At 37.0% G+C, this 22,566-nt stretch overlaps 1 protein-coding gene across 1 annotated transcript in view; it reads right to left on the bottom strand.

Moving 5' to 3' along the window:
* KCNU1 (potassium calcium-activated channel subfamily U member 1) overlaps positions 1 to 22,566 on the bottom strand; it is a 170,009-nt gene that overhangs the window by 112,689 nt on the left and 34,754 nt on the right. Inside the window, exon 10 of the mRNA XM_033230778.1 lies at positions 21,782 to 21,892. Coding sequence (XP_033086669.1) covers positions 21,782 to 21,892 — 111 coding nt within the window. The remainder of the gene's footprint in view (positions 1 to 21,781; positions 21,893 to 22,566) is intronic.

Below are 22,566 nucleotides of genomic sequence, written 5' to 3'. Positions count from 1 at the left end.
CAAATATAAATAATATAAATAAAATTATTTACATGGAAACCCCTAATATTACTACAGAAAAAATAAAATTTATGTGGTTAGATATAAGACTAATATACAAAATTTAATTGTGTTTTTCCTGTACTAAGAGCAAACAACTAGTAAACCCAACTGGAAGATATTACTTTAACTGACATCAAAAAATACCAAGTACCTAGAAATAAAAGTTAGTAAGCTCGGAGCAAGATGGCCGAATAGGAACAGCTCCAGTCTCCAACTCCCAGCGCGAGTGACACAGAAGACCGGTGATTTCTGCATTTTCAACTGAGGTACTGGGGTCATCTCTCTAGGGAGTGCCGGACAATCGGTGCTGGTCAGCTGCTGCAGCCTGACCAGCGTGAGCTGAAGCAGGGCGAGGCATCGCCTCACCTGGAAGAGCAAGGGGGAAGGAAATCCGTTTTCCTAGCCAGGGGAACTGAGACACACAACACGTGGAAAATCAGGTAACTCCCACCCCAATACTGCGCTTTAAGGAAACAGGCACACCAGGAGAATATATCCCACACCTGGCCGGGAGGGTCCCACGCCCACGGAGCCTCCCTCACTGCTAACACAGCAGTCTGCGGCGATGGATCCGCAAGGCAGCAGCGAGGCTGGGGGAGGGGCGCCCGCCATTGCCGAGGCTTAAGTAGGTAAACAAAGCCGCTGGGAAGCTCGAACTGGGTGGAGCTCACAGCAGCTCAAGGAAACCTGCCTGTCTCTGTAGACTCCACCTCTGGGGACAGCCCACAGCTGAGGACCAAAAGGGGAAGCAGCGGGGGCTGGTGCAGAGGCGAACGATTCTGTCTGACAGCTTTGGGGAGAGCCGTGGATCTCCCAACGGGGAGGTTGAGATCCCAGAACGGACAGACTGCCTGCTCAGGTGGGTCCTGACCCCTGAGTAGCCTAGCTGGGAGACTTCCCCCACTAGGGGCAGTCTGATACCCCACACCTCACAGGGTGGAGTCATCACTGAGAGGAAACTTCCAAAGGAAGAATCAGACAGGTACACTCTCTGTTCAGCAATATTCTATCTTCGGCAACCTCTGCTGCTGATACCCAGGCAAACAGGGTCTGGAGTGGACCTCAAGCAATCTCCAACAGACCAACAGACAGTCCTTCTGACTGTCAGACGGAAAACTATCAAACAGGAAGGACACGTACACCAAAACCCCATCAGTACGTCACCGTCATCAAAGACCAGAGACAGATAAAACCACAAAGATGGGGAAGAAGCAGGGCAGAAAAGCTGGAAATTCAAAAAATAAGAGTGCATCTCCCCCTGCAAAGGAGCGCAGCCCATCACCAGCAACGGATCAAAGCTGGTCAGAGAATGACTTTGACGAGATGAGAGAAGAAGGCTTCAGTCCATCAAACTTCTCAGAGCTAAAGGAGGAATTACGTACCCAGCACAAAGAAACTAAAAATCTTGAAAAAAGAGTGGAAGAATTGACAGCTAGATTAATAAATGCAGAGAAGATCATAAACGAAATGACAGAAATGAAAACCATGACACGAGAAATACGTGACAAATGCACAAGCTTCAGTAACTGACTCGATCAACTGGAAGAAAGAGTATCAGCGATTGAGGATCAAATGAATGAAATGAAGCGAGAAGAGAAACCAAAAGAAAAAAGAAGAAAAAGAAATGAACAAAGCCTGCAAGAAGTATGGGACTATGTAAAAAGACCAAATCTACGTCTGATTGGGGTGCCAGAAAGTGAGGGGGAAAATGGAACCAAGTTGGAAAACACTCTTCAGGATATCATCCAGGAGAACTTCCCCAACCTAGTAGGGCAGGCAAACATTCAAATTCAGGAAATACAGAGAACGCCACAAAGATACTCCTCCAGAAGAGCAACTCCAAGACACATAATTGCCAGATTCACCAAAGTTGAAATGAAGGAAAAAATCTTAAGGGCAGCCAGAGAGAAAGGTCGGGTTACCCACAAAGGGAAGCCCATCAGACTAACAGCAGATCTCTCGGCAGAAACTCTACAAGCCAGAAGAGAGTGGGGGCCAATATTCAACGTTCTTAAAGAAAAGAATTTTCAACCCAGAATTTCATATCCAACCAAACTAAGTTTCATCAGTGAAGGAGAAATAAAATCCTTTACAGATAAGCAAATGCTTAGAGACTTTGTCACCACCAGGCCTGCCTTACAAGAGACCCTGAAGGAAGCCCTAAACATGGAAAGGAACAACCGGTACCAGCCATTGCAAAAACATGGCAAAATGTAAAGACCATCGAGGCTAGGAAGAAACTGCCTCAACTAATGAGCAAAATAACCAGTTAATATCATAATGACAGGATCAAGTTCACACATAACAATATTAACCTTAAATGTAAATGGACTAAATGCTCCAATTAAAAGACACAGACTGGCAAACTGGATAAAGAGTCAAGACCCATCAGTCTGCTGTATTCAGGAGACCCATCTCACATGCAGAGACATACATAGGCTCAAAATAAAGGGATGGAGGAAGATCTACCAAGCAAATGGAGAACAAAAAAAAGCAGGCGTTGCAATCCTAGTCTCTGATAAAACAGACTTAAAACAATCAAAGATCCAAAGAGACAAAGAAGGCCATTACATAATGGTAAAGGGATCAATTCAACAGGAAGAGCTAACTCTCCTAAATATATATGCACCCAATACAGGAGCACCCAGATTCATAAAGCAAGTCCTTAGAGACCTACAAAGAGACTTAGACTCCCATACAATAATAATGGGAGATTTCAACACTCCACTGTCAACATTAGACAGATCAACGAGACAGAAAGTTAACAAGGATATCCAGGAATTGAACTCATCTCTGCACCAAGCGGACCTAATAGACATCTATAGAACTCTCCACCCCAAATCAACAGAATATACATTCTTCTCAGCACCACATCACACTTATTCCAAAATTGACCACATAATTGGAAGTAAAGCACTCCTCAGCAAATGTAAAAGAACAGAAATTATAACAAACTCTCTCTCAGACCACAGTGCAATCAAACTAGAACTCAGGACTAAGAAACTCAATCAAAAACGCTCAACTACATGGAAACTGAACAACCTGCTCCTGAATGACTACTGGGTACATAACGAAATGAAGCAGAAATAAAGATGTTCTTTGAAACCAATGAGAACAAAGATACAACATACCAGAATCTCTGGGACACATTTAAAGCAGTGTGTAGAGGGAAATTTATAGCACTAAATGCCCAGAAAAGAAAGCAGGAAAGATCTAAAATTGACACTTTAACATCACAATTAAAAGAACTAGAGAGGCAAGAGCAAACACATTCAAAAGCTAGCAGAAGGCAAGAAATAACTAAGATCAGAGCAGAACTGAAGGAGATAGAGTCACAAAAAACCCTCCAAAAAATCAATGAATGCAGGAGTTGGTTTTTTGAAAAGATCAACAAAATTGACAGACCGCTAGCAAGACTAATAAAGAAGAAAAGAGAGAGGAATCAAATAGACGCAATAAAAAATGATAAAGGGGATATCACCACCGACCCCACAGAAATACAAACAACCATCAGAGAATACTATAAATGCCTCTACGCAAATCAACTAGAAAATCTAGAAGAAATGGATAATTTCCTGGACACTGACACTCTCCCAAGACTGAACCAGGAAGAAGTTGAATCCCTGAATAGACCAATAACAGGCTCTGTAATTGAGGCAACAATTAATAGCCTACCCACCAAAAAAAGTCCAGGACCAGATGGATTCACAGCTGGATTCTACCAGAGGTACAAGGAGGAGCTGGTACCATTCCTTCTGAAACTATTCCAATCAATAGAAAAAGAGGGAATCCTCCCTAACTCATTTTATGAGGCCAACATCATCCTGATACCAAAGCCTGGCAGAGACACAACAAAAAAAGAGAATTTTAGACCAATATCCCTGATGAACATCGATGCAAAAATTCTCAATAAAATACTGGCAAACCGGATTCAGCAGCACATCAAAAAGCTTATCCACCATTATCAAGTGGGCTTCATCCCTGGGATGCAAGGCTGGTTCAACATTCGCAAATCAATAAACGTAATCCAGCATATAAACAGAACCAAAGACAAGAACCACATGATTATCTCAATAGATGCAGAAAAGGCTTTTGACAAAATTCAACAGCCCTTTATGCTAAAAACGCTCAATAAATTCGGTATTGATGGAACGTACCTCAAAATAATAAGAGCTATTTACGACAAACCCGCAGCTAATATCATACTGACTGGGCAAAAACTGGAAAAATTCCCTTTGAAAACTGGCACAAGACAGGGATGCCCTCTCTCACCACTCCTATTCAACATAGTGTTGGAAGTTCTGGCAAGGGCAATCAGGCAAGAGAAAGAAATCAAGGGTATCCAGTTAGGAAAAGAAGAAGTCAAATTGTCCCTGTTTGCAGATGACATGATTGTATATTTAGAAAACCCCATTGTCTCAGCCCAAAATCTGCTTAAGCTGATAGCAACTTCAGCAAAGTCTCAGGATACAAAATTAATGTGCAAAAATCCCAAGCATTCTTATACACCAGTAACAGACAAGCAGAGAGCCAAATCAGGAATCAACTTCCATTCACAATTGCTTCAAAGAGAATAAAATACCTAGGAATCCAGCTTACAAGGGATGTAAAGGACCTCTTCAAGGAGAACTACAAACCTCTGCTCAGTGAAATAAAAGAGGACACAAACAAATGGAAAAACATACCATGCTCATGGATAGGAAGAATCAATATCGTGAAAATGGCCATACTGCCCAAGGTTATTTATAGATTCAATGCCATCCCCATCAAGCTACCAATGACTTCTTCACAGAATTGGAAAAAACGGCTTTAAAGTTCATATGGAACCAAAAAAGAGCCCGCATTGCCAAGACAATCCTAGGTCAAAAGGACAAAGCTGGAGGCGTCACGCTACCTGACTTCAAACTATACTACAAGGCTACAGTAACCAAAACAGCATGGTACTGGTACCACAACAGAGAAATAGACCAATGGAACAGAACAGAGTCCTCAGAAATAATACCACACATCTACAGCCATCTGATCTTTGACAAACCTGACAAAAACAAGAAATGGGGAAAGGATTCCCTATTTAATAAATGGTGCTGGGAAAATTGGCTAGCCAGAAGTAGAAAGCTGAAACTGGATCCTTTCCTTACCCCTTATACGAAAATTAATTCAAGATGGATTAGAGACTTAAATGTTAGACCTAATACCATAAAAACCCTAGAAGAAAATCTAGGTAGTACCATTCAGGACATAGGCATTGGCAAGGACTTCATGTCTAAAACACCAAAAGCAACGGCAACAAAAGCCAAAATTGACAAATGGGATCTAATTAAACTAAAGAGCTTTTGCACAGCAAAAGAAACTACCATCAGAGTGAACAGGCAACCTACAGAATGGGAGAAAATTTTTGCAACCTACTCATCTGACAAAGGGCTAATATCCAGAATCTACAAGAACTCAAACAAATATACAAGAAAAAAACAAACAACCCCATCAAAAAGTGGGCAAAGGATATGAACAGACATTCTCAAAAGAAGACATCCATACAGCCAACAGACACATGAAAAAATGCTCGTCATCACTCGCCATCAGAGAAATGCAAATCAAAACCACAATGAGATACCATCTCACACCAGTTAGAATGGCAATCATTAAGAAGTCAGGAAACAATAGATGTTGGAGAGGATGTGGAGAAATAGGAACACTTTTACACTGTTGGTGGGATTGTAAACTAGTTCAACCATTATGGAAAACAGTATGGCGATTCCTCAAGGATCTAGAACTAGATGTACCATATGACCCAGCCATCCCACTACTGGGTATATACCCAAAGGATTATAATTACTCTACTACAAAGACACATGCACACGTATGTTTATTGCAGCACTATTCACAATAGCAAAGACTTGGAATCAACCCAAATGTCCATCTGTGACAGACTGGATTAAGAAAATGTGGCACATATACACCATGGAATACTATGCAGCCATCAAAAAGGATGAGTTTGCGTCCTTTGTAGGGACATGGATGAAGCTGGAAACCATCATTCTTAGCAAACTATCACAAGAAGAGAAAACCAAACACTGCATGTTCTCACTCATAGGTGGGAACTGAACAATGAGATCACTTGGACTCGGGAAGGGGAACATCACACACTGGGGCCTATCAGGGGGAGGGGGGAGGAGGGAGGGATTGCATGGGGAGTTATACATGATATAAATGTTATGCACATGTACCCTAGAACTTAAAGTATAAAAAAAAAAAAAAAAAAAGGGCTAAGACCTAAATGAGTCAATAAAATGCAGAAAAAATAAAACAGGCTCGAAGGTGGTGATTAAACAATAAATAATTTGTAATAAAAAACACTAAGACATAAATGAATCAATAAAATTCAGAAAAAAAAAAAAAGTTAGTAATCTCTCTACCTGGGAAACTATACCATATTATTAAGGGCTACTAAATGAGAACTAAATAAATGAATAACCCCAGTATAGTAAAAGTTGGAAAAAGTTTGTAGCATAAAGCAGTCAATGCTGCATCTAAAATTTCAATTAGATTCATATTAAATTTCTGCAGTTTTTCATAATAAAATAATATACGTGATAAAATAATTTAAAAATTTGTATAAAATATAAAGAGCCAAGTAAAGCTTGTCTACTATGAAAAACAAAATAAAAGGTAAAAAGACTTGCTCTAGGGATAGATAGAACTAGTTACAAAGATTTAGTAATTAAAAGAGTGTAGTATTAATGTAGTAATAGAGAAATTGATAAAGATTTATGCAGATTTATAAATCTTGATTTAAATTTATTTTATTATAAAGATAATAAACATAAATTGGTTTAATGCAAATAATTATAATTACACAAATATAAATAATTATACAATTAATTATATATATAATTATTTACAAGGAAATCCCTAATATTACTACAGAAAAAAATAAAATTTGTGTGATTAGATATGATTAATATACAAAATTAATTACAAGATTAATATATAAAATTCCTCTTTAAAATAGAAAGTGCACTACTCACAGTGGTCACATGCCAGATCAGTGAGGAGAGGGAAGGGTTTGTTCAATAACCGGCACTGGTAAAATAGTTATATCCAATGGAATAAGGTAAAAACTTTATACATGTATCTTACTCTATAAAAAATTCTAAATGAATTAGAGACATAAATGACAAAAACAAAAATTTTCAATTATTGGTAGGAAATGTAGTTCAACATATTTTAAGCAATGGAATAGGGAGTTTCTAAACAAAAAACAATAAGTGTTTTAATGTAATAGAAAACATTCAATATTTGACTATAATAATATTAAAAACTTTTAGGCATCAGAAGATATGTAATATTCAGTAATAAGGCAAATTAGAAACCGAAAGAAGAAATTGCAATTCCCACAACTGATGAAGAATTATTGCAAATAATATATTACACATTCCTAAAATTAAATATCAAAAACCACACAAAATAGTTAAGTAAAAAAAGTAAATAGGCAAAACACATGAATGAGTATGTCACGGAAAGAGAAAAGATGTGTGGCTAGTAAACATGGTGAAGCTCCACATCTGTAGAGCTAAAGGGCATAGAAATCAAAACCACAAGAAGGTTCCATTTTACATTGATTTTATTGCAAAGATTAAAACATATAACCATATCAGTTGTTGGAAAGAATATGTATATATGTATGTGTGTATATATATGAAGAATGTGTATATATATGTATATATGAGAAGAATGTGTGTGTGTGTGTGTGTGTGTATATGAAGTCTCTTACACATTCCTGATAGGCTTGCAAAATGGTGCAAAGACTTGGAAAAAATGATTAATGGCCTAAAAATGTATATTCACATACTTGACACTATTAAGCACACACATGTACAAGCACAAATGCACACAAACATGCACACAGAGACACTATTTCATGTGTCCACCAGGAGCCATATACAAGCATGTTAATAACAAAACTATTTCCAATTGCAAAATATAGAAATAACCCCAATCACACCAAAAGAAGAGTGGAACTGAGGGAAATGAATATCACTAACAAGAACAACCAATTAACTACAGCAACACTCAAAAATATGAAAGCATCTTACTAACATAATATAAACTGAATAAAACCCCAAAGATTACATTGGTATGGTGTTCTTTCTATAAAGTTAAACATGTCTAAAGTAATATGCACATTTTAGATGTGAATATAGATGTAATAAAACATAGGAGAAAGAAAATAGTAGTGATATTTAAAAAAAACTAGCCATAGGTTGAAATACGGGGAGGATTATACGGTTAGATATAGATTATTGTCCTACGTTTCACCTTGGCAGTGAGTTCACATATTGGTGCTTACAACATTATTAAAAAGAACTAGTAACATAAATAACCAAAATGGGCTTATGTGTAAACCAATTATGAATGTTATGACTAAGAATTATAATAAATCTAATCCTGATTTTCTAACACTCAAAGAAGAAAACTAAATCTTAGTAGGAAATGTAGTTCAACATGTTTTAAACACTGGGATAGGGAAATATTTTCTAAACAAAAAACAAGAGGTGATTTAATATAAATTATTCTATCTTTGAGATAATATTAAAAACTTTTAAATATGAAAAACACACAATATTCAGTAAAAAGGCAAATTACAAATCTGAAGAAGAAATTTGCAGTTCTCATAATTGATGAAGAATCATGTCATCCCTCTACTCAAAGTACTCCAACAATCAGAACTGACACAGAGAAAGTTACCTTCCTTAAAGCCAAGTCTCTACAATGGTACAATGGACTCAATACAACTTTATTATCAGGTCCACTCTGAAATTATCAGTCCTTATGAGTGAAACTTCCCCCTTTTCCTTAGAACACTTTGGATTCAGTACGTGACACATGACCATCAACATATGTGGAAAAGTGAGAGCTCTGCTTATGTTTGCATACATTACAATAGTAACAGAACTGAGAGCTTCTACTTTCAAGAATAATAAATTAGGTAACTTCAGCCAACTCCCTCCTGAGGATATATTAAAAAAACTGGATGAAATATTAAAAATGTCTGCTAAGAAGTCATCAATGATATAAGCAAACAATGAAGAGTTATCAGGCCAAAATCTGAGAGAAATCAATAACTAGGGGGTTAGGTCCAATTTTCTTCCCCCGAAGGCATTTTATAATTCAGAAGAAGCAACTACTAATCTCAGATAACATTTGGTGGTCACACAAGTCAAAGGACAAAAAAGTGCAGTTCACCTGACATACAAAATGAAGGGTTTGATATCTTTTCCAAAATAAAAACTGGCATAACAAAAGCACAGAAGCAAAGAAGAAGGGTAAAATTGAATGAACTCACTTATAAATGGGCTGTCATCCTGAGTTTGTCACGTGGGAAGTACAGAGAGTTTCAAGCGCTGAGCTTGGATTAAGATGGTCCTGAGGCAGAATTGCCCTGTTGTGTTTCAAAGAAGTAAAGAAATATACTCTCTTGAGGAAGGTAACATCATCTTTCTAAGTTAACAGTGTTTCCATGTATAATTGTGCAATACAGGAATCAGTGTGTAATGTAAGACAATAGGCACACAAACAAGAAAGAAAGAAAACAAGACAGTGTGTGTAACATGCAGCAGAAGCCACAGTCAGTAAAATCAAAGATGTGAGGCATTCAATTATTGGACACTAGCCACAGCATATTTATGCTTATTTTGTTGAAATACACAAAAGGTAAGGCAGAAATGCAAGAAGTAAAAATAAAAACAGGACAGTTTGATAAATAATCAAAAATAACTAATGGGTACTGGGGTTAATACCTGGGTGATGAAATAATCTGTACAAAAAACCCTCATGACACAAATTTACCTATATAACAAACCTTCACATGCCCCTGAAATAAAAATAAAAGTTAATTTTTTTAAAAAAAGAATCAAATATAGATTCTAGAACTGAATAATATAATAACTGAAATTGAAAACTTAATGGATGGGTTTATAAGTGGATTAAACACACAAAAAGAGCTAAGGTTCTGGAATCTAGGTCAAAACAAATTATCCAGAATGCAACACAGAGATATAAAAAGGGAGGAGATAAGTTCAAAAGAAGGTAAGAAATTCAGGTCATATTGCCTAGCGCAGTGGCTCACACCTGTACTCCCAGCACTTTGGGAGGCCAGTGTGGGCAGGTCACTTGAGGTCAGGAGTTGGAGACCAGCCTGGCCAACATGGTGAAACCCCATCTCTACTAACAATATAAAAATTAGCCAGGTGTGGTGGCGGGTAACTATTATCCCAGCTTCTCAGGAGGCTAAGGCAGGAGAATTGCTTGAACCCGGGAGGCAGAGATTGCAGTTAGCCAAGATCACGCCAGTGCACTCCAGCCTGGGCAACAGAGCAAGACCCTGTCTCAAAAAAAAAAAAAAAAATCAGGACATATAACTGGAACAATAAAAAAGAAAAAGGCTAGCAGAGTTAACCTGTAATTGGAATCCCAGAAGAAAACGAGAAACAAAAAGGTGACACAAGCAACATTTGAAGAAATAATTAAAGTAATTGAGAATCCTCCAGAAATGATCAAAGACACCAATCTAGAGACTCCGGGAGATTTATGCATCCTAACTGTGGTAAACTGATAGAAATTCAAACCTATACACATCATAGGAAAAGTATAACATACATCCATATTAAGCAAAATGTATGGCCTTTAAAAAAGATAGCTCTGTTAACAAGGTAATTCAACAGACTTCTTAATAGCAACAACAGAAGACAGAAATAAGTGGAATACAATTTCGTGGTTCTTAAGTAAATAAACGGCCAGCTTGTAACTCTGTATCAGTGAAATTGTCCTTCAAGAATGAAAAAAAAAAGACATCTTTACACTTAAAAAAAACAACCACCACCCAACAGAGTTAGTCACTGGTAGATCTGCATTTAAGGAAAATTTAAAAATTTGGGAGTTGGGAGATGAAAAATTACTTAATGGGTACCATGTAAATTATTCAGGTGATGGTTACACTAAAAGCCCAGACTTCTCCACTGCACCATCTTTCCACGTAACAAAACTGCACTTGTACCCCTTAAACTCATACCAATTTTTTTTTTACTTTTCGGCATGAAGAAAATCCTTACAATAGGAAGGAAGAGCAGAGGTGCAAGAAGAGATAAATATAACAAAAGGTTAAATGTTAGGGTAAATTTAATGAAATTTGTCATAAAACTTTAAGTTTGTAGTTTTTTTTTAACATAAAATAAGCTTAATCATGCATATATCTGACAAAGGCTCGAATCACATATCACCTCATGCAAATAAAAAAGGACTAACGATTCAGCATACAAATGGTCAAGACAAATGGATCATCATTTAATATGAGGCAGTCCAGTTGGCTTATGGATGTGAAAAGATGCTTGGCCTCACTAGTAGTGAGAAAAATGTTAATTAAAACCACAAGAAGTACCACCATCTTAATAAAGTACTATCCATAAGAATGGCGACGATGAAAAAGACTGCTGTTTCTTAGTTTGTGGAGTTACACTTTCAGTGTTAGTAGGATGCAGGGCACCAGGAACTCTCAGGGCTACTGGTAAGGTGCAGATTGTTCAAATCATTTTGTACAACTGACAGTTCTACCTAAGAAAAATATTTAAACTTTATTACCCTACAATTACATTTTTGGGCACCAAGATACATATACAAAAATTTGCACCGCACCATTCTTTATAATAGCCAAAGTATAGGGGAGAAATGCCACCAATGGTTGAATGGATTAAGAAAAATCATGGTGTATTCATAGAATACTGTCTATACAGCAATAAAAATAAGGATTCTACAACTATTTCCAGTTGCAATATGGATAAATCTCACAAACATAACATTGAGGTAAAGAAATTTATATTCCATTTATACAAGTTTAAGAAAACAGGGAAAGGCAAATAATATTCTAAATAAACATAGAAGATAAACAAAAAATAATAAGATATAATGTTCAAACTGTAGTGACTTCTAGGAAATAAAGATGGCGCTTCAGTTGCAGAGGGTTGTGTTGGTGTGCTAGCTATGGAATATACTAATCCATCCTTATCCGAGGGGGATACATTCCAAGATCCCCAGGGGATGCCTGAAACCCCGGATAGTACCAAATCCTGTATATACAGTACTGTTTTTCCTATATACACATACCTATAATAACATTTAATTTATAAATTAGGTACAGTATGGCATTCACAATGACAATAATGAAATAGAATAATTATAACAATATGCTGTAACAAAATGTATGTGAAAGCAGTCTCTCTTTCAAAATACCATATTGTACTGTACTCACTAAGTTTTAGAACATGACTGACCATATATAACTGAAATTGTGATAAGGGAAACTGCAGATAAGGAGGCACTACTTTATTTCTTGACTTGAGTGGTAGTTACATGGGTGTTCACTTTATAATCATTTTAATTCTAAGTGAGTTTTTGAATTACATTTTGGTATAAAAAAGTTTAAACAGGTGCTGGGTGTGGTGGGTCACACCTGTAATCCCAGCACTTTGGGAGACAGAGGCTGGTGGATCACCTGAGGTCAGGAGTTCTAGACTAGCCCAGCCAACATGGTGAAATTCTGTCTGTACTAAAAATACAAAATTAGCTGGGTGTGGTGGTGCACACCTGTAATCCCAGCTACTTGCGAGGCTGAGGCAGGAGAATCACTTGAATCTGGGAGGTGGAGGTTGCAGTGAACTGAGATCGCACCATTGCACTACAGCCTGGGCAATAAGAGCAAAACTCCTTCTCAAAAAAAAAACAAGGTTTAAACAAGGAGATTAATTATTTCCTTGCTATTTTAGAAGTGAATAAATGTTCTGGCATATTTTTTTCTATAGTCCAATGACCCATGTGCAACTCTTAGAAATTTCTCAACTTTTGTCCTATTGTATTATTACATATTGGAGAAATTGGAAAATATTTATTGCCACTCATATGGTACCTCTATTATATATACTTACTATATATGATATAATATATGTGATAAACATATTATAAAATGAAACAATCATTGAGGATTGCAAATAAAATTTTGAGGAAATATACTGTTATCTTTATACACTTTTACTTGAATCTGCAAGGAAAAATATTTATTTGCCACAATGATATAAACACTAATCATGTAACTACAGATTTAAGATCATAATACTGAAACAATAGAAGTGATACACAGTGCTGACAATTCTCATCTGCAAATCTGATGGTTAATAAATACCATCTATAACTGAGGAATCAAAAAAGTGGCAACATTTAGACTTAAAATTTGAAGAAATATTAAGTCTGAAAGAACTGAAAGCAGTTGTCTCTGAGCAGTAGGACTGGGGAAAGGGAAGAAGGGATAAGCACTTCATGGTAAGTATTTTACTTTTGTTGTGTAACTTATGGTTTATACTGTTTTTGCATTACTCTTAATGGCAAAACCACAATTACTTTTGCACCAACCAAATACTTTCTTAATGGTACTTTCTCCTGAATGCATACTCTGGTCTGCCTCATCCCCTAACAATTGCTGAATTAGCTGCCCCCTCTGTTAAGACAACACTCACATGCATGCCTCTCTTTATCCCTATGTTTTGATTTTCACATTTCAAGTATATGGAAGTATACATGATTTATTGTACCTTCTCATTTGAGAACTGATTTCTTTTGTCAAACCTAGAAAGCTCTCATCTTTTAAATTTTGTAAAAAATAGTACATATGCAGTCAGCATAAAGAATGACAAGGAAGTCAACATTTATGTGTCCACTCATAAAACAAATTACTCAAGGAAAGAGGTATCACATTATCACTGCTCCTTGCTATGTAGCCTCTAAGCCTAGTTATCTGGCTTTTGGTGGTTTTAAGAGCTGTGTAATATCTATTTATATATTCTTTTCTGCCTAATTTAGCTATAGTTTTTCTTGTGTGCAACTAAGCAGTCTCACTTATGGAAATACAAGTTAATATTTTATTTTCATAACATTTCATAGAATAATATGTTAGATACTGCTTTGTTCAAGCAATAAATAAGTAACCAAAGAAAGAAAATGATAATACGGTATCATTTATGTGTTCTTGTGTAGAATCTCATAGGAACTTTATAGCTTAAAATAACAAGTTATTATTTTTTGTATTCCTTGTTTTGACTGGGCTCAGCAGGGTGACACTTCTGTTCCCTGTGGTTTTGTTAGAGTCCTTTATAGGACTGACTTCCTTTATAGGAGAGCTTTAGTGGTCTAGAACATCCAAGATTGCATCATTTACATGTCTGCTGCCTCGACTGAGCTAGCTGGAAAGACTGGCAGTGGGATGGGCCTTATACTCCATCATACGTACATACATATATATGTATGAATATATGTGTATGTATATATGTATCATACATATATTATATATGTATATATGTATCATACATATATGTATATATTTATGCATTTATCATATATACGTATGTATATATGTATCATATATGTATATATGTATCATACACACACATATGTGTATGATGCATATATACACATACATAGATATGTGTGCATTTATTTATAGTTATATTTCAAGGTGCCAAGCTACTGAAAGCAGATGTTGTCAGGAGTCTTAAGGGCTGGCATAACTGGCATACTGTCACTTGTCGATATATTACGGTTGAAATGAGTTAAAAGGCTAGCCCAGATTCAAGAGAAGGGAGAATGGACTCCACTTTTGGTAGGAGGAGCAGAATACAGACACTCCTGAACTTATGATGGAGCTACATCCCTATAAACCCATCATAAGTTGAAAGCGTGGTAAGTTGAAAATGCTTTGAACACAGCTAACCTATCAAACATTATTGCTTAGCCTGGCCTACCTCAAACATGCTCAGAACACTCACATTAGCCTACATTTGGTCAAAATATCTAACACAAAGCCTATTTATAATAAAGTGTTGAGTATCTCATATTATTTACTGAACACTGTACTGAAAGTGAAAAACCAAATGGTTGTATGAGTATACAAAGTATGGTTTTTACTGAATGCATATGGCTTTTGCACCATCATAAAGTAAAACAAAATTGTTTTAAGTCAAAGCATCATAAACCAGGGACTATCTGTATGTATAAAGAGGAACTGCTATTAGCTATCATTAAACTACCACAGTCTGCATCCTGGCCACAATAATTCACATCTCTCCCTTGTACAAAATACTCTCACATTTCCTCCCAAAGTCTCATGTCTTAACAGAATCAGCTCAAAGTCCTGGATCTTGTCATCTAAATTAGGCCCAGACCTGGATGGGGGCTCCTGAACACATCTGGTCCTGATGTGAACACCTGTGAACTGAATGCAGAAGTGCATACCCCGACTCCCACAGCCAACTCACCATGATGACACCAACAGGGATAGGAAAATTGCAATAGACAAGCCCCATCAAAAGTGGTGGAGGTTGTAATGGAGGGCACTGAGAAATCATGGGTCCACAGAAATTCTGAAATCTGAGCATGTATTATTAGGGGTAGAGAATGTTTCTCAATTATGGCCCAGTTCTGTGGTCACGAGTTAATCTATTGTCTGTAATTCTTTTCTCTGTCCTCTGATCCTGAGTCATCATGCTTCCCTTTCTTTAATAAAAGGTCTATGTTTATACTTCAGTAGCTTTCTCTGCCTGATTCTTGTGTGTGCTAAATTGGGCTCAGAAGCATTTTTTTTTTTTCACTTTGAACTATTTCTTTCCCTTTTACTTCAAGTTGGTAGGGCTGCTATCAGAAAAATTCTGTTTAAAGCAGAATTCTATTGAGTAGTTTCTATAAACCTAATTCAGGTTCATGTCATGCTTTAAAAGTCAGATCCATGATTCCTTGCAGACAGATCTCTCTCCACTTTGACAATGTCAGGCTTCCGGGACAAATGTCTGTAAGCTTCTTTGCAGCCCCTTTGCCTGACTGAGAGCCTTTGTAAGTCACCACCTTAAATCTTTCTGAGGTCTTAACAAATTATCTTACAGTTGCATCCTTGATTCAATTTTTGACCTTGAGGTCAAATGTTATAGATTGCACCCTAAATTTGATTTTTTTCTCTCTGAGGTCATTTTTCCCTTTTTTCTCCATCTGGAGAGATTGTTCTGGGCCTTCTGTATTTCTTCTAAGTTCTGCTCAAAAACTAAAAAATTTCTTTTTTTTTTTTCTCAATTTTTTTTATAATACCTTAGCATGCATGATTAAACTAGAGTAAATGATCTTCCTTTGAGAAATCTTCTTAGCTTCATCATTTCATTAGGTACATTTCCTGTCTTCCATATTATTGCTGGTGACAGTGTTACCAAAATTCTGACATAATACCATGCATGGGCTTTTCTTTCTCCAGCACCCTACAGCAATTTCCTCATTGCTCTTCCAGCCTTTACTGAGTCTCCATGAAACTCTTCTGGCCTCTGTCTCCACCAGTTCCAAGGAAAAGCCCACATTCTGGCTCTTGATATGATAGCACCCCACTTCTAGTACCACTTGTATCAATTATCTATTTCTGCAAAACAAATCATCCTAGAAATTACTGACCTTAAGCAATAATAATATACTATGTTCATGATTTTGTAGGTTGGCTGGTCTCAGCCAGATTGTTCTTCTTTTATTTATTTATTTTTTATTATATTTTATGTTCTATGGTACATGTATACAACATGCAGGTTTGTTACATATGTATACATGTGCCATGTTGGTGTGCTGCACCCATTAACTTGTCATTTACATTAGGTATATCTCCTAATGCTATCCCTCCCTCCTCCCCCCACCCCACAACAGGCCCCAGTGTGTGATGTTCCCCTTCCTGTGTTGTGTTCTCATTGTTCAGTTCCCACCTATGAGTGAGAACATGTGGTGTTTGGTTTTCTGTTCTTGCAATAGTTTGCTGAGAATGATGGTTTCCAGCTGCATCCATGTCCCTACAAAGGACACGAACTCATCCTTTTTTAAGGCTGCATAGTATTCCATGGTGTATATGTGCCACATTTTCCTAATCCAATCTGTCATTGATGGACATTTGGGTTGGTTCCAAGTCTTTGCTATTGTGAATAGTGCCACAAGAAGCATATGTGTGCATGTGTCTTTATAGCAGCATGATTTATAATCCTTTGGGTGTATACCCAGTAATGGGATGGCTGGGTCAAATGCTATTTCAAGCTCTAGATCCTTGACAGATCTTCACACTGTCTTCCACAATGGTTGAACCAGTTTACAGTCCCACCAATAGTGTAAAAGTGTTCCATTTCTCCACATCCTCTCCAGCACCTGTTGTTTCCTGACCTTTTAATGATTGCCATTCTAACTGGTGTGAGATGGTATCTCGTTGTGGTTTTGATTTCCATTTCTCTGATGGCTAGCAATGATGAGCATTTCTTCATGTTTCTGTTGGCTGCATAAATGCCTTCTTTTGAGAAGTGTCTGTTCATATTCTTTGCCCACTTTTTGATGGGGTTGTTTGTTTTTTTCTTGTAAATTTGTTTGAGTTTTTTGTAGCTTCTGGGTATTAGCTCTTTGTCAGATGAGTAGATTGCAAAAATTTTCTCCCATTCTATAGGTTGCTTGTTCACTCTGATGGTAGTTTCTTTTGCTGTGCAGAAGCTCTTTAGTTCAATTAGGTCCCATTTGTCAATTTTGGCTTTTGTTGCCATTGCTTTTGGTGTTTTAGACATGAAGTCCTTGCCCATGCCTATGTCCCGAATGGTATTGCCTAGGTTTTCTTCTAGGGTTTTTATGGTTTTAGGTCTAACATTTAAGTCTCTAACCCATCTTGAATTAATTTTTGTATAAGATGTAAGGAAGGGATCCAGTTTCAGCTTTCTACTTATGGATATCCAGTTTTCCTAGCACCATTTATTAAATAGGGAATCCTTTCCCCATTTCTTGTTTCTGTCAGGTTTGTCAAAGATCAGATGGCTGTAGATGTGTGGTATTATTTCTGAGGGCTCTGTTCTGTTCCATTGGTCTATATCTCTGTTTTAGCACCAGTACCCTGCTGTTTTGGTTACTGTAGACTCATAGTATAGTTTGAAGTCAGGTAGCGTGATGCCTCCAGCTTTATTCTTTTGGCTTAGGATTGTCTTGGCAATATGGGCTCTTTTTTGGTCCCATATGAACTTTAAAGTAGTTTTTTTCCAATTCTGTGAAGAAAGTCATTGGTAGCTTAACAAGTATGGCATTGAATCTATCAATTCCCCTGGGCAGTATGGCCATTTTCATGATATTGATTCTTTCTATCCATGAGCGTGGAATGTTCTTCCATTTGTTTGTGTCCTCTTTTATTTCATTGTAGTTCTCCTTGAAGAGGTCCTTCATATCACTTGTAAGTTGGATTCCTAGGTATTTTATTCTCTTTGAAGCAATTGTGAATGGGAGTTCATTCATGATTTGGCTCTCTGTTTGTCTGTTATTGGTGTATAAGAATGCTTGTGAGCACATTGATTTTGTATCCTGAGATTTTGCTGAAGTTGCTTATCAGCTTAAGGAGATTTTGGACTGAGATGACGGGGTTTTCTAAATAGACAATCATGTCACCTGCAAACAGGGACAATTTGACTTCCTCTTTTCCTAATTGAATAGCGTTTATTTCTTTCTCTTGCCTGATTGCCCTGGCCAGAACTTCTAACAATATGTTGAATAGGAGTGGTGAGAGAGGGCATCCCTGTCTTTTGCCAGTTTTCAAGGGGAATGCTTCCAGTTTTGCCCATTCAGTATGATATTGGCTATGGGTTTGTCATAAATAACTCTTATTATTTTGAGATACGTTCCATCAATACCGAATTTATTGAGAGTTTTTAGCATGAAGGGCTGTTGAACTTTGTCAAAGGCCTTTTCTGCATTTATTGAGATAATCATGTGGTTTTTGTCTTTAGTTCTGTTTATATGCTGGATTACATTTATTGATTTGTGTATATTGAACCAGCCTTACATCCCAGGGATGAAGCCCACTTGATCATGGTTGATAAGCTTTTAGATGTGCTGGTGAATTCGGTTTGCCAGTATTTTATTGAGGAATTTGCATTGATGTTCATCAGGGATATTGGTCTAAAATTCTCTTTTTTTGTTGTGTCTCTAGCCAGATTGTTGTGTTCTGTGCATTGTTGACTAGCAGCTTCCACATAGGTACATTCATCCAGGAGCTTCAGAGGGAGCTGGAATGTCCAAAGTGGCTATACACACGATTGTTGCTTCAGCTATATGACTAGAGTAGCTGACAGTTGACTGGTTCTTCTCTCCAGCAAGGTAGTATGGCTTTTTACATGATGACTCAGGGCTCCAAGTGGAAGCTGGAACTGTCAATCCTCCTAAATGCTAGGCCTGAAGTAGCAAAGTATCACATCTTCTGTGTTCTATTTATCACATTAAGCCACAAGTTAGCCCAGATTCAAAGGAAGAAGAAAGAGAATTCACATTTAAATGGGAGAAGGGGCAGGAGTATATCGTAAAAGAAAGAAATGTTAACAGCTGTGTTTTATAGATTGTGATAATTGCTTTAAAGGACATAAAACAGAGTAATGAGATAGAAGGAAATTAGAGGACACCAATTTAGACAGAATGGACAGGGACTGTCTCTCTGAGTGAGAAGGATGGGAATAAATTGGTCATATAAAGGGAGAAGAAGAGCTTTGTAGCACAAAGAACAAACAAATAAAGTGGCCTTTAGAGAAATTTTGGGAAGACAAGATTTAACTATGAATAGGGTTGTGATGGTGGAGAATAAATGGTAGAAATAGAATTAGTATTTACATGTGAGACAAAATTAATGGTCTTGATGAAAACGTATATAAGGATTGAGGGGAACAGGAGTATCAGAGATAATACTCAGTTTTCTGTTTTAAGGAAGTATATTAATCAGGTCTCATTTACTAGGATAGAAAATGTTGTTTGTTTTCCTTCTTTTATTTTTGTTTGTTTGCCTTTGAGTTGGAAAGGAGAACACAAGATCATGAGTTCACTTTTGAGAACGTTGAGCTTGAGGGGCCTTCATAACACTAAGTTAAAAATATCCAGGAGGCAATTAGTTGTGTAAATACAAAGCCACAGAGAATGTCTAAGGGAAGATGTAAATTTTTGGAGTCATTGGAGTATAGACGAAATTAACAAAATTCTATATAGATTGGGAGGCCGAGACGGGTGGATCACGAGGTCAGGAGATCGAGACCATCCTGGCCTACACGGTGAAACCCCGTCTCTACTAAAAAATACAAAAAACTAGCCGGGCGAGATGGCGGGCGCCTGTAGTCCCAGCTACTCGGGAGGCTGAGGCAGGAGAATGGCGTAAACCCGGGAGGCGGAGCTCGCAGTGAGCCGAGATCGCGCCACTGCACTCCAGCCTGGGCGACAGAGCGAGACTCCGTCTCAAAAATAAATAAATAAATAAATAAATAAATAATTCTATATAGATACTTTCCACATTTTTCTCCATTAAAAAATATTATTCACTATCTTGGCAAGTACATACAACAACGCACATGAGTCCATGAAAATGCAACGGCAGGTAAAACATGTCACACATCTATTGATTTCCTCTCTGTCTCAGCTGGATCATAATAATTAGCTTTTAATTCCTAGTTTTAGTACTCTTTGTTTCTACTGTTTTCTAACAAAAGATTTAAATAATGCACAAATTGCTAGAAAGATGGACACGGTGAGGCTAAACAGAATTCTTGGCTGTCAGTAACATCGTAGAGTGCTTCAAACTGCTATCAGTTATTCCATATATGAGGGCCCAGATTTATGATGAATTTAACATGTCATAATGTAAAAGCAGAGTGCTCAACTACACAATGCCCAAAGATGGAGGCGATGCTGTATACAATCCCACGTAAGATCAAAATGTCATTTCAAAATCTGGCTGACTTATTTAGTGAATGATATTTGTGTAACTGATGAATCATTTGAGAAAAATAAAGAACTCAATTCTCTACACATCAGGCAAAACAATTCCATGGATCTTAAACACTAAAAGAATGGGCTGACTGGAATGCATGCAAATCAAACACTTCTGTATGAAAATAAAAGTATGAAAAAAATTAAAAGGTGAAAGTAGGAAGAAAAATATGTATAACATGTAACACAAAATGACTAGTATCAACATATATTGCGTAGAAAAGTCAGTAAAGCAACAGGTAATCAATCCACCTAATAGGAGGGGATGAAAGACAGAAAAATTTCAAAAAGAAAAGCCAACAGTCAAAACATAGAAAATTAGTCAATCTTACCAAATTGAAAATTATAAAATTAAAATATAAGAAATCATTTTGTATACCTAAGCTATACTTAAAATCTTTCTGTACTAAATATGTATTTCCCAGTGCTCGACAAAATATTTGACTTAGGCTCTGCTAGTGGAAAGAAAGACTACATAGGACAAAAACAGCATCAAGAACAATCATTTCTGTATTGATTTGAACGTCACATTTCTAATTCTGAGAATTAACAGAATAATAGTTATCAAGTGCACCAGGCTTTTGCATAAGATTACACTCATATATGATAATCATGTGTAGTGTAACCTAAATGTCAAATAGTAATCACTTAAATCATATTAGTACCTATGCAGAAAAACATCTGACAAGATATATTCCAAAATATTTGCAGAGATTAGCGTGGTCAAAGATTTCTTTTTTGTTTTGTTTATGATCAATATCTAATTTTTCTATAAATATTGTGAAGGTGATTTTCTTGCATTAAAAATATTCACTCATATTTTAAATATTAATTTAGAACCCATGAGCCATACAGATATACTTACTCTCCTAGGAAAACAATTTCGGTATTGATCTCTCCTGACTTGCGACGGAGGAAATTCCTCAGGAAAGCGGTCACACTATCCACGGTGATGTTTCCACAGACCACAATGAACCTAGGCAGCAAGAACAGGTGAGGTGGATCATCCGAGGAACACAAGCACCTCCCTGTCAGCATTTAGAGATGAATAATTAGCTCAAACTTAGTTTTCAATAAATATGGTATTTGCATCACCAAGATTTTTTTTTTTTTTTTTTTTTTTTGAGATGGAGCTTTGCTCTTGTTGCCCAGGCTGGAGAGCAATGGCGTGATCTCGGCTCACTCCAACATCCACCTCCTGGGTTCAAGTGATTCTCCTGCCTCAGTCTCCCAAGTAGCTGGGATCACAGGCATGCACCACCATGCCCAGCTAATTTTGTATTTTTTAAAGTAGAGATGGGGTTTATCCATGTTGGTCAGGCTGGTCTTGAACTCCCAACCTCAGGTGATCTGCCCTCCTCAGTCTCCCAAAGTGCTGGAATTACAGGCATGAGCCACCGTGCCTGGCCTGCATCAGATTTTAAACGTTGAAACACTAAGGACTGCATTTCTAATACAAAAGAAGCATCAGATATCCACAGTCTTCCATCTCATCTCAAGTAGAATATGACTCCAAACATTTAAATTGCACCTAGCTTTTTAAGAATACAAGAGCAACTATTATTATTGCTAGATTTTTCACATTTATTTATAACTTATAATAGATTTTTCACTTCATTTTTTCACTTGATTCCTAGTTGTCTGATATTG

The sequence above is a fragment of the Trachypithecus francoisi genome, unplaced genomic scaffold, assembly GCF_009764315.1.
Source record: "Trachypithecus francoisi isolate TF-2019V2 unplaced genomic scaffold, Tfra_2.0 Contig01440, whole genome shotgun sequence".
Classification (NCBI taxonomy): domain Eukaryota; kingdom Metazoa; phylum Chordata; class Mammalia; order Primates; family Cercopithecidae; genus Trachypithecus; species Trachypithecus francoisi.
This window is presented reverse-complemented; position numbering and strand designations above follow the sequence as displayed.